The 13,736-nt window shown below is 45.3% G+C and overlaps 1 protein-coding gene across 1 annotated transcript in view; it reads left to right on the top strand.

Annotated features, from left to right (window-relative positions):
* Positions 1–13,579, top strand: part of LOC311116737 (A disintegrin and metalloproteinase with thrombospondin motifs 14-like) — a gene marked incomplete at both ends in the record, with an annotated part of 93,737 nt that extends 80,158 nt beyond the window's left edge. The window contains 8 exon segments of the mRNA XM_084191778.1: positions 570–675; positions 2,765–2,908; positions 4,868–5,000; positions 6,694–6,807; positions 7,863–8,011; positions 11,006–11,178; positions 13,445–13,539; positions 13,541–13,579. Of these exon segments, the coding sequence (XP_084047904.1) occupies positions 570–675; positions 2,765–2,908; positions 4,868–5,000; positions 6,694–6,807; positions 7,863–8,011; positions 11,006–11,178; positions 13,445–13,539; positions 13,541–13,579 (953 nt within the window).
* Positions 13,580–13,736: the final 157 nt, after the last annotated feature.

Raw genomic sequence — 13,736 nt, 5'->3', positions numbered from 1 at the left:
CGTGCTATTTCTCCTGTACACAAAACTACTGCAAACGCAATGGGTACTTTATATGACAGGTTGTCGTTGCAAATAGGAATGTGTTCTTAATTGGCCACCTTTTGTAGATTAAGTTGACCACTGACGAAGACATGAAATGTATGATTTTATGTATGATTTATTAGATCAATTGTTATTCAAGACTCTCCGAAACACAGACAGACATCTAAAAGCAGGCCGACCTAGTCTCACCTTAATCCAACACCACCAACCACATCATCATAACCATGGTTTGATCAGAGCCATAGAGACGCATATGTACCAGACCTGGGTTCAAGTAATATTTTTAAAGATGTGAAAACTTTATGCACCTTCTTTAGTCTGCCTAGAGTGCCAGGGGGGAGGGGTTTGCACTATTCCATTGGTTCCATAGTGCCAGGCAAGCTCAATCAAGCACAGCTAAAGTATTTCAGATGATTTCAAGTAGTGTTTGAACCCAGGTGTGATATGACAGGTGTACAACCCTTCGTCTCTGGGTATGCCTGCTTAGCAGTTTGTTATCAGTGCTGTGTGTGGTCTGTGTTGCCTAGGTTACGCCCCGGTGACGGGCATGTGCCACCCTCTGAGGAGCTGCACCCTGAACCACGAGGACGGATTCTCCTCGGCCTTTGTGGTCGCACACGAGACCGGACATGTGTAAGTCATCGCAACACATGGGTTACGTCCCAAATTACACCCTACTCCCCTGTAGTGCACTACTTTGACCAGAGCCCTACTTGGGACCGACGAGCCCATAGCTTGAATAAACTAAAGGGATACAAGCAAGAGCCGTGTGTGGGTTTCTCTTTTCTTTAAAGTAGTGCACTACAAAGGAAATAGGGTGCCATTTGGGACACAGGACATAGACACACTCCAGATGGGGGTCAATTCCATTTCAGGTAGGTCAATTCAGGAAGTAAATTGTAATTCCAGTTATTTTCTTTCAAGTTATCATCGAATAATTCACCTGCAACAAGTCTGTGTGACTGCTGTTCCAATTATACATTGACTGAATTCTACATGGACTGAATTATACATGGACTGAATTATACATTGACTGAATTATACATTGACTGAATTATACATGGACTGAATTATACATTGACTGAATTATACATTGACTGAACAATTAGTTTAGACTGTAAATCCACCTTACTGTTAGTTTAGATTGTAAATCCACCTTACTGTTAGTTTAGACTGTAAATCCACCTTACTGTTAGTTTAGACTGTAAATCCACCTTACAGTTAGTTTGACACTTTTCTATTACTGTTACTGATAGGTAGGGAGAATAGATAGATAGATAGACAGACAGACAGACAGACAGACAGACAGATAGATAGATAGTAATAAACGCTGAAGTGTTCTACTTCTGCCCACCGTGGGCAGCTCAACAGCGCCCCCTATGGAGCAGAGTCAAGCCAAGGGTATAGGACTCTAACTTCGGCATTTCAAAGCCATGTCTCCTATTTTCCAACCATATGGATTGGAATGATTCTGAATAGTCTAGCCAGGACCATTCCATAACAGCTGCTGCTCTACTTAGTCTAGCCAGGACCATTCCATAACAGCTGCTGCTCTACTTAGTCTAGCCAGGACCATTCCATAAGAGCTGCTGCTCTACTTAGTCTAGCCAGGACCATTCCATAAGAGCTGCTGCTCTACTTAGTCTAGCCAGGACCATTCCATAACAGCTGCTGCTCTACTTAGTCTAGCCAGGACCATTCCATAACAGCTGCTGCTCTACTTAGTCTAGCCAGGACCATTCCATAAGAGCTTCTGCTCTACTTAGTCTAGCCAGGACCATTCCATAACAGCTGCTGCTCTACTTAGTCTAGCCAGGACCATTCCATAAGAGCTTCTGCTCTACTTAGTCTAGCCAGGACCATTCCATAAGAGCTGCTGCTCTACTTAGTCTAGCCAGGACCATTCCATAACAGCTGCTGCTCTACTTAGTCTAGCCAGGACCATTCCATAAGAGCTGCTGCTCTACTTGGTCTAGCCAGGACCATTACATAAGAGCTGCTGCTCTACTTGGTCTAGCCAGGACCATTACATAAGATCTGCTGCTCTACTTTTCTTCTTCCCTTATTTTCTTCAGTCTTTTTTCTCTGTGGGTAAGGGCTCTGTGGGTAAGGGATCTGTGGGTAAGGGATCTGTGGGTAAGGGCTCTGTGGGTAAGGGCTCTGTGGGTAAGGGATCTGTGGGTAAGGGATCTGTGGGTAAGGCTTCTGTGGGTAAGGCCTCTGTGGGTAAGGCCTCTGTGGGTAAGGGATCTGTGGGTAAGGCCTCTGTGGGTAAGGCCTCTGTGGGTAAGGCCTCTGTGGGTAAGGGATCTGTGGGTAAGGCCTCTGTGGGTAAGGGATCTGTGGGTAAGGGCTCTGTGGGTAAGGGCTCTGTGGGTAAGGGATCTGTGGGTAAGGGCTCTGTGGGTAAGGGCTCTGTGGGTAAGGATTCCTGTTGTCATTTATCTTAGGAAGCTCTTTTACCCCGGATGTGTACTGTATGTTTCAATTATAAGAACTATCATAATTGTTCCTAAGCACAGTGAATTTGTCTGTGTCCAAAATGGCACCGTATTCTCTACATAGTGCACTACTTTTGATCTGAGGCCTATGGGTATCCCTATGGGACCTGGTCAATAGTAGTGCACTATGTAGAGAATAGAGTCCCATTTGAGACACACCTTTTGTGTTTGAGCGTAATAGTGTGTTTTGCTCATCAATAACTCAGGTACCATTTCAACAGGTTAGGTATGGAACATGACGGACAGGGGAATCGCTGTTCTGACGAGACCAGTATGGGGAGTATCATGGCACCGCTGGTCCAAGCGGCCTTCCATCGCTACCACTGGTCACGCTGCAGCAAGCAGGAACTGAACCGATACATCCAGTAAGTGCATCCCAACCTCACCAAACCAATGACTAGGGTTCTGAACCGATACATCCAGTAAGGGCATCCCAACCTCACCAAACCAATGACTAGGGTTCTGAACCGATACATCCAGTAAGTGCATCCCAACCTCACCAAACCAATGACTAGGGTTCTGAACCGATACATCCAGTAAGTGCATCCCAACCTCACCAAACCAATGACTAGGGTTCTGAACCGATACATCCAGTAAGGGCATCCCAACCTCACCAAACCAATGACTAGGGTTCTGAACCGATACATCCAGTAAGTGCATCCCAACCTCACCAAACCAATGACTAGGGTTCTGAACCGATACATCCAGTAAGGGCATCCCAACCTCACCAAACCAATGACTAGGGTTCTGAACCGATACATCCAGTAAGTGCATCCCAACCTCACCAAACCAATGACTAGGGTTCTGAACCGATACATCCAGTAAGGGCATCCCAACCTCACCAAACCAATGACTAGGGTTCTGATAACTTTCCCATCATTTCCAGGTTTTCCAGGAATCTTGGTCACTGACATATCACTGACATATCTCACTGACACATATCACTGACATATCACCCCAGGAAGATTAGCTGTCGTCAAGGCGTCAGCTAATGGGGATCCAAATAAAGATGAAGTTAGAGATACCACTGACACACCACTGACACACCACTGACACACCACTGACATACCACTGACACAACACTGACATACCACTGACATATCACTGACACAACACTGACACAACACTGACATACCACTGATACAACACTGACACAACACTGACACACCACTGACACACCACTGACATATCACTGACACACCACTGACACACCACTGACACACCACTGACATACCACTGATACCACACTGACACACCACTGACACACCACTGACACACCACTGACACACCACTGACACAACACTGATACACCACTGACACACCACTGACACAACACTGACACACCACTGACACACCACTGACACACCACTGACACACCACTGATACACCACTGACACACCACTGACACACCACTGACACACCACTGACACACCACTGACACACCACTGATACAACACTGACACACCACTGACACACCACTGACACACCACTGACACACCACTGATACACCACTGACACACCACTGACACACCACTGATACAACACTGACACACCACTGACACACCACTGACACACCACTGACACACCACTGACACACCACTGACACACCACTGATACAACACTGACACACCACTGACACACCACTGACACACCACTGATACACCACTGACACACCACTGACACACCACTGACACACCACTGATACAACACTGACACACCACTGACACACCACTGACATACCACTGATACAACACTGACACACCACTGACACACCACTGACACACCACTGATACACCACTGACACACCACTGACACACCACTGACATACCACTGATACAACACTGACACACCACTGACACACCACTGACACACCACTGATACACCACTGACACACCACTGACACACCACTGACATACCACTGACACACCACTGACACACCACTGACACACCACTGACACACCACTGACACACCACTGACACACCACTGACATACCACTGACACACCACTGACACACCACTGACACAACACTGACACACCACTGACACAACACTGACACACCACTGACATAACCTATTATGTTAGATATAACATAGTATATCCCCTCTACTGAAAACCTATTATTTCTATCTCCCCCAGCTCTCATGTTATCATACCACCTTGCCACTCTAATCTATTCCATAACTCTTATGACTGTCTCTGTTCTGATGTGTTTTAACCCCCCCCCCCCCCAGCTCTTATGACTGTCTCTGTTCTGATGTGTTTTAACCCCCCCCCCAGCTCTTATGACTGTCTCTGTTCTGATGTGTTTTAACCCCCCCCCCAGCTCTTATGACTGTCTCCTGGACAACCCTTTTGAACACAAGTGGCCCAAGCTTCCTGAGCTGCCCGGGATTAACTACTCCATGGACGAGCAGTGTCGCTTTGATTTCGGCGTGGGCTACAAGATGTGCACCGCTGTAAGTCCACTCCACCAGCTAGCTTGACCACTGAGATCTGAGAATTAACAACTGTGACCGTTGGTGACAGAAAAGGCTTATCGTTGTGTGTCCCAAATAGCACTCTATTCCATATATGGTGCACTGCTTTTTACCAGGGCCCGTCAGGAATAGGTGGCCATTTGGGACACTGCTTCCGGACTGCATGGGGCGCTCAGTACCACTCAGGACTTTGATCTTCTGAGGATGCGATTAAAATATAATAAAGGTTATTGTTAGATGGAGCAGGGTCCTGCGTTCTCCGTGCGCTCCCCCTGGTCCATAGGCTTAGATAGACTGGCCAGCTTTTTGCTGGATCCTGCTTTCCCTGTTTGAGATTGTAGCCATGCAGCAGAGGGGCCATGACCGATGGAGCTCTGGGAAGAGACTAGGTGACCTGTAGTCTGGCCACAGAAATGCACTTACTACCTCTCAGCCCTCTCTCTGACATCCTCTTCCCTTCTCTCTCCTCTTCCCTCTGACATCCTCTTCTCTACTCTCTTCTCTCTGACATCCTCTTCCCTACTCTCTCATCTTCTCTCTGACATCCTCTTCCCTTCTCTCTCCTCTTCTCTCTGACATCCTCTTCCCTTCTCTCTCCTCTTCTCTCTGACATCCTCTTCCCTACTCTCTCCTCTTCTCTCTGACATCCTCTTCCCTTCTCTCTCCTCTTCTCTCTGACATCCTCTTCTCTCCTCTCTCCTCTTCTCTCTGACATCCTCTTCTCTACTCTCTTCTCTTTGACATCCTCTTCTCTACTCTCTTCTCTTCTCTCTGACATCCTCTTCTCTCCTCTCTCCTCTTCTCTCTGACATCCTCTTCTCTACTCTCTTCTCTTCTCTCTGACATCCTCTTCTCTCCTCTCTCCTCTTCTCTCTGACATCCTCTTCTCTACTCTCTTCTCTTTGACAGCCTCTTCTCTACTCTCTTCTCTTCTCTCTGACATCCTCTTCTCTCCTCTCTCCTCTTCTCTCTGACATCCTCTTCTCTACTCTCTTCTCTTTGACATCCTCTTCTCTCCTCTCTCCTCTTCTCTCTGACATCCTCTTCTCTACTCTCTTCTCTTTGACATCCTCTTCTCTACTCTCTTCTCTTCTCTCTGACATCCTCTTCTCTCCTCTCTCCTCTTCTCTCTGACATCCTCTTCTCTACTCTCTTCTCTTCTCTCTGACATCCTCTTCTCTCCTCTCTCCTCTTCTCTCTGACATCCTCTTCTCTACTCTCTTCTCTTTGACATCCTCTTCTCTCCTCTCTCCTCTTCTCTCTGACATCCTCTTCTCTCCTCTCTCCTCTTCTCTCTGACATCCCCTTCACTACTCTCTTCTCTCTGACATCCTCTTCTCTACTCTCTTCTCTCTGACATCCTCTTCTCTCCTCTCTCCTCTTCTCTCTGACATCCTCTTCTCTCCTCTTCTCTCTGACATCCTCTTCCCTTCTCTCTCCTCTTCTCTCTGACATCCTCTTCCCTACTCTCTCCTCTTCTCTCTGACATCCTCTTCCCTACTCTCTCCTCTTCTCTCTGACATCCTCTTCCCTACTCTCTCCTCTTCTCTCTGACATCCTCTTCCCTTCTCTCTCCTCTTCTCTCTGACAACCCCTTCACTACTCTCTCCTCTTCTCTCTCTGACATCCTCTTTTTTTAACTCTCTCTCTCTCCCCTTCCTCCCCCCTATAGTTCCGGACCTACGATCCCTGCAAGCAGCTGTGGTGTAGTCACCCTGACAACCAGTACTTTTGTAAGACGAAGAAGGGTCCGCCGGTAGACGGGACAGAGTGTGCACCGGCGAAGGTGGGAAACATGGATTTCTGATGACAATAGATGGACCTAATAATAATAAGGACTATACTTCATCTTTACAAAAAGTTCTCCAAAAACTACTCAATTACTTGAAGAAGTTTTACAAAATGTATATTAGAAAGAACATATCGGCCCGTTTGAATGTTATTATAATAATAATAATAATAATAATAATAATAATAATAATATTTGGTGGGCGCTTATATTTGTTCTATGTCACACATGTATGATGTCGAACTGTAATGGATGTCTAATGCAGGGGGCACCTTAGTTGGAAGGACAATTTCATAGTAATGGCTGGAACGGAATGATTGGAATGGTATCGAACACATCAAACACGTGGTTTCCATGTGTTTGATACCATTCCATTCCATTCCACTCCATTGCAGCCATTACTACGAGCCGTCCTCCCCTCTACAGCCTCCTGTGCTGTCTAACTGTAATGGATGTCTAATGACATAACAGTCTTATAGAAGGACTTAAGCATCAGAACATCAGAACTCTGACCCCATGAGATGTTCAGGGCTCATTCTAGTGATGTTGCTTTAGCCAGGATTGCTCTAAGCATCAGAACATCAGAACTCTGACCCATGAGATGTTCAGGGCTCATTCTAGCCATGGTTTGAATGCTAATGGAGCCGATGAATGGAAAGATATTGTATACATGTATGCACTGTTGACTCCACTGTCCGTAAAAATTATAAAAAATCCTTGTAAAAGTAAACAATAGTTAACATGGATAGTAGAAGAAACATTATCAGGCCAGTTTGAATGTACTTAATAAGCATTTAATTAGCATTACATTAGCATTTAATTAGCATTACATTGGCTATTCATGATTAATGGAGTAACAGTGGTCATAACAGTGTTCTATCCATGTTCCTTTAGCTGGCATCTCTCTAAGAGTTCTTATATACCCGTGACGTGGTCAGGGCTCATTCTAGCCATGGTTTGAATGGTAATGGGGCCAATGAATGGAAAGATATTATAGGTACTGTATGTATGTATGCCCTGTTGACTCCCCTGTGTCCTGTCTGTCTGTTTAGTGGTGCTTCAAGGGTCACTGTATCTGGCGGTCCACTAACCAACCGCAGGGCCATGACGGTAGCTGGGGGTCCTGGACTAAGTTTGGGTCCTGCTCCAGAACCTGTGGGGGTGGAGTACGCTCCCGGAGCAGAACTTGCAACAACCCTGCGTGAGTGTCTGTCACAGGGGAACGGGGGGGGGCGTTGGGGTTAGGGAGGATAGAGATGTATAAATCTGGCTCTGGGGTGGCTGTATGATACAGGCTGTATGATTCATACACACTGTCTCCTTACTGACGTTATCCTCTACATCCTGTTAGGACTTCTATCTACAGGCTGTATGATTCATACACACTGTCTCCTTACTGACGTTATCCTCTACATCCTGTTAGGACTTCTATCTACAGGCTGTATGATTCATATACACTGCCTCCTTACTGACGTTATCCTCTACATCCTGTTAGGACTTCTATCTACAGGCTGAATGATTCATACACACTGTCTCCTTACTGACGTTATCCTCTACATCCTGTTAGGACTTCTATCTACAGGCTGTATGGTTCATATACACTGTCTCCTTACTGACGTTATCCTCTACATCCTGTTAGGACTTCTATCTACAGGCTGTATGATTCATACACACTGTCTCCTTACTGACGTTATCCTCTACATCCTGTTAGGACTTCTATCTACAGGCTGAATGATTCATACACACTGTCTCCTTACTGACGTTATCCTCTACATCCTGTTAGGACTTCTATCTACAGGCTGAATGATTCATACACACATTGTGACATGTAGTTCACGGTTGCTTTGTCTCTTTAGTCAGAGATGTCTGAAAGAAAGTCAAGGTGGGATCATGTTTTTCTTTGCGCTGAACTTGCCTTGTTGGATATGTGTGTGTGTGTGTGTGTGTGTGTGTGTGTGTGTGTGTGTGTGTGTGTGTGTGTGTGTGTGTGTGTGTGTGTGTGTGTGTGTGTGTGTGTGTGTGTGTGTGTGCATGCGTGTGTGTGTGTGTTTGTGTGCGTGTGTGTGTGTTTGTGTGCGTGGTTCCGTGAATGCGTGACTTTATGCATATACTGTGTGTACGGACAGTTGAAGTCGGAAGTTTACGTACACTTAGGTTGGAGTCATTAAAACTCGTTTTTCAATCACTCCACATATTTCTTGTTAACAAACTATAGTTTTGGCAAGTCGGTTAGGACATCTACTTTGTGCATGACACAAGTAATTTTTCCAACAATTGTTTACAGACAGATTATTTCACTTATAATTCACTGATCACAATTCCAGTGGGTCAGAAGTTTACGTACACTAAGTTGACTGTGCCTTTAAACAGCTTGGAAAATTCATGAAAATGATGTCATGGCTTTAGAAGCTTCTGATAGGCTAATTGACATAATTTGAGTCAATTGGAGGTGTACCTGTGGATGTATTTCAAGGCCTACCTTCAAACTCAGTGCCTCTTTGCTTGACATCATGGGAAAATCAAAAGAAATCAGCCAAGACCTCTGAATTTTTTTTGTAGACCTCCACAAGTCTGGTTCATCCTTGGGAGCAATTTCCAAACGCCTGAAGGTACCACGTTCATCTGTACAAACAATAGTACGCAAGTATAAACACCATGGGACCACGCAGCCGTCATACCACTCAGGAAGGAGACGCGTTCTGTCTCCTAGAGATGAATGTACTTTTGTGCGAAAAGTGCAAATCAATCCCAGAACAACAACAAATGACCTTGTGAAGATGCTGGAGGAAACAGGTACAAAAGTATCTATATCCACAGTAAAACGAGTCCTATATCGACATAACCTGAAATAACCGCTCAGCAAGGAAGAAGCCACTGCAACAAAACAGCCATAAAAAAGCCAGACTACGGTTTGCAACTGCACATGGGGGCAAAGATCGTACTTTTTGGAGAAATGTCCTCTGGTCTGATGAAACAAAAATAGAACTGTTTGGCCATAATGACCATCGTTATGTTTGGAGGAAAAAGGGGGTTGCTTGCAAGCCGAAGAACACCATTCCAACCGTGAAGCACGGGGGTGGCAGCATCATGCTGTGGGGGTGCTTTGCTGCAGGAGGGACTGGTGCACTTCACAAAATAGATGGCATCATGAGGAAGGAAAATTATGTGGATATATTGAAGCAACATCTCAAGACATCAGTCAGGAAGTTAAAGCTTGGTCGCAAATGGGTCTTCCAAATGGACAATGACCCCAAGCATACTTCCAAAATTGTGGCAACAAAGTCAAGGTATTGGAGTGGCCATCACAAAGCCCTGACCTCAATCCTATAGAAAATGTATGGGCAGAACTGAAAAATCGAGTGCGAGCAAGGAGGCCTACAAACCTAACTCAGTTACACCAGCTCTGTCAGGAGGAATGGGCCAAAATTCACCCAACTTATTGTGGGAAGCTTGTGGAAGGCTACCCTAAAACATTTGACCCGAGTTAAACAATTTAAAGGCAATGCTACCAAATACTAATTGAGTGTATGTAAACTTCTGACCCACGGGGAAATGTGACGAAAGAAATAAAAGCTGAAATAAATCATTCTCTCTACTATTATTCTGACATTTCACATTCTTAAAATAAAGTGGTGATCCTAACTGACCTAAGAAAGGGCATTTTTACTAGGATTAAATGTCAGGAATTGTGAAAAACTGAGTTTAAATGTATTTGGCTGAGGTGTATGTAAACTTCCGACTTCATCTGTAGATGTCATGTAAATCATAATTAACCCTGTGTACTACAACACCAACACGGCCCTCACTAGAGACTCATTACTCAGTTGTAGCATCTAACAACATTTTTAGTCATTTAGCAGACGCTGTTATCCAGAGCATACATATTTATTTATTTTTATACCAGCCCCCCCGTGGGAATCGAACCCACAACCCTGGCGTTGCAAGCGCCATGCTCTACCAACTGAGCTACACGGGACATTACAGTTAAATGGAACAAATCACTGGACCCGGATGACAGGCCCCTCCTCTCTGTACATGCTCTGCATCCCAAATGCCACCCTATTCCCTATATAGTGCACTACGTTTGACCAGGGCCCCATAGAGAATAGGGTTCCATTTGGGACGTCCAAATGGTGTTGATTACTCTGTTGTTGTTGTTGTTTACTTGTGTCTGTGTTGTCGGCCCTGTCTCCAGGCCTGCGTACGGCGGTCGGGATTGCCCCGGGTCCACTTTTGATTACCAGATGTGCAACACGGAGGAGTGTGCCGGACCGTACGAAGACTTCCGCGCTCAACAGTGTGTCCAGAGGAGCAACAAATACCACAAGAACACCAAGCACACCTGGCTACCCTACGAACACCCAGATGGTAGGACACAGCCTGCATCCCAAATGGAACACTATTCCTTTAGTGCATTACTGTTGACCAAAGGTCAAAGGTGAAATGATGCAGCTGGGTTGTAGTGAGTAATGTTAAGTTATAGTAAAGAAACTCAAATGGCACCCTATTCCCTATATGGTGCACTGCTTTTGACCAGGGCTCTGATCAAAAGCTGTGCACTGTGTAGGGATTAGGGTGCCATTTTGGATATCACCACATTGTAAAATATTGGCTTTACTTATTAACCCCTGCCATTCTAAAAGGTGAAACCATAATGTCCACTGTATTAGCAATAAAATGATTCTAATACATATTTACCGTAATAAGACAGTTTCCATACAATAGTAATAATTTCTAAATTTAATTATATATACTTACATAAGAAATAATAAATCAACCAAATAAGTTTTTATACATTTACAATACATTTATTTGACACAGGCGATGTGGCTGTAGCAATGAGATGTGTTGAATGCAGAGAGCCACACAATAAGAACATTAGAAGATGGGTGGAAGGGAGAGACTCAGAGACGCACTATATATACAAATGTATGTGGACACCGCTTCAAATTAGTGGATTCGGCTATTCCAGCACACAGCCATGCAATCTCCATAGACAAACATTGGCAGTAGAATGGCCTTACTGAAGAGCTCAGTGACTTTCAACGTGGCACCTTTCCAACAAGTCAGTTCGTCAAATTTCTGCCCTGCTAGAGCTGCGCCGGTCAACTGTAAGTGCTGTTATTGTGAAGTGGAAACATCTAGGAGAAACAACGGCTCAACCGCGAAGTGGTAGGCCACTCAAGCTCACAGAACAGGAGTGCAGAGTGCTGAAGCGCGTAGCACGTAAAAATCGTCTGTCCTCGGATGCAACACTCACTACCGAGTTCCAAACTGCCTCTGGAAGCAACGTCAGCATAATAACTGTTCGTCGGGAGCGTCATGAAATGGGTTTCCCTGGCCAAGCAGCCACACACAAGTTTAAGATCACCATGTGCAATGCCAGGCGTCGGCTGGAGTGGTGTAAAGCTCGCCACCATTGGACTCTGGAGCAGTGGAAACGCGTTCTCTGGAGTGATGAATTATGCTTCACCATCTGGCAGTCCGACGGACTAATCTGGGTTTGGCGGATGCCAGGAGAACGCTACCTGCCCGAATGCATAGTGCCAACTGTAAAGTTTGGTGGAGGATTAATAATGGTCTGGGGCTGTTTTTCATGGTTCAGGTTTGGCCACTTAGTTTCAGTGGAGGGAAATCTTAACACTACAGCATACAATGACATTCTAGACGATTCTGTGCTTCCAACTTTGTGGCAACAGTTTGGGGTAGGCCCTTTCCTGTTTCAGCATGACAATGCCCCCGTGCACAAAGCGAGGTCCAAACAGAAATGGTTTGTCGAGATCAGTGTGGAAGAACTTGACTGGCCTGCACAGAGCCCTGACCTCAACTCCATCTAACAAGTTTGGGATTAATTGGAACGCCGACTGCGAGCCTTGGCCTAATCGCCCAACATCAGTGCCCGACCTCACTAATGCTCTTGTGGCTGAATGGGGAGCAAGTCCCCTGCAGCAATGTTCCAACATCTAGTGGAAAGCCTTCCCAGAAGAGTGGAGGCTGTTATAGCAGCAAAGGGGGAACCAACTCCGTGTTAATGCCCCTGATTTTGGAATGAGATGTTCGACGAGCAGGTGTCCACATACTTTTGGCCATGTCGTGTATGTGACTCAGAGTTTTCCTCATTAATGTCTCAAATCAGACTACTGCTGGTGAGACAGACACAGAGAGAAGTCTACATTATCTGGACATTAATTAGACCTTTATTCTTCCTGAAAGAAAAATAACACCTTTGTGATATCAAGAACATACAGGAACATTAACATCACACACAGCAGCGTAACCATTTCAGACGCACACATGTGAACTGAGCATATTATCTCTGTGATCTCTGTGATCTCTGGCCTTGTGTTCCTGAGGTGAAACAAAGCGGAGAGATACAATACAATGCTTTCTCTGTCTTTTATTTAGTCTGTCTTCCCTCAGTCAGGACTAAAGGATGTGTTCAGTTTGTTTTCTTCTTCTATGGAGTTTTATTAGCCACCGTGCTTCTGCCTCTGCATTGCTTCCTGTTTGGGGTCTTAGACTGGGTTTCTGTATAAGCACTTTGTGACAACCGCTGATGTAAAAAGGGCTGTATAAAATACATTTGATTGATTGATTGATTGATTGATTGATTGATTGATCTTCACCCGTGCAGAGGCTCACAAGTGTGAGTTGAGCTGTCAGTCCAAAGAGACCGGTGAGGTGGTGGTCATGAACCAGGTGATGCATGATGGGACGCGGTGCAGCTACACAGAACCCCTTCAGTGTCTGCACCCGGGGGGAATGTCTGGTATGTACAGTATAGCTATCTCTCTATCTAGACCTCTCTATCTAGACCTCTCTATCTATACCTCTCTATCTATACCTCTCTATCTATACCTCTCTATCTATACCTCTCTATCTATACCTCTCCATCTATACCTCTCTATATATACCTCTCTATATAT

This window comes from Coregonus lavaretus (genome assembly GCF_964263955.1).
Source record: "Coregonus lavaretus genome assembly, contig: HAP1_SCAFFOLD_1119, whole genome shotgun sequence".
NCBI lineage: Eukaryota > Metazoa > Chordata > Actinopteri > Salmoniformes > Salmonidae > Coregonus > Coregonus lavaretus.
This window is presented reverse-complemented; position numbering and strand designations above follow the sequence as displayed.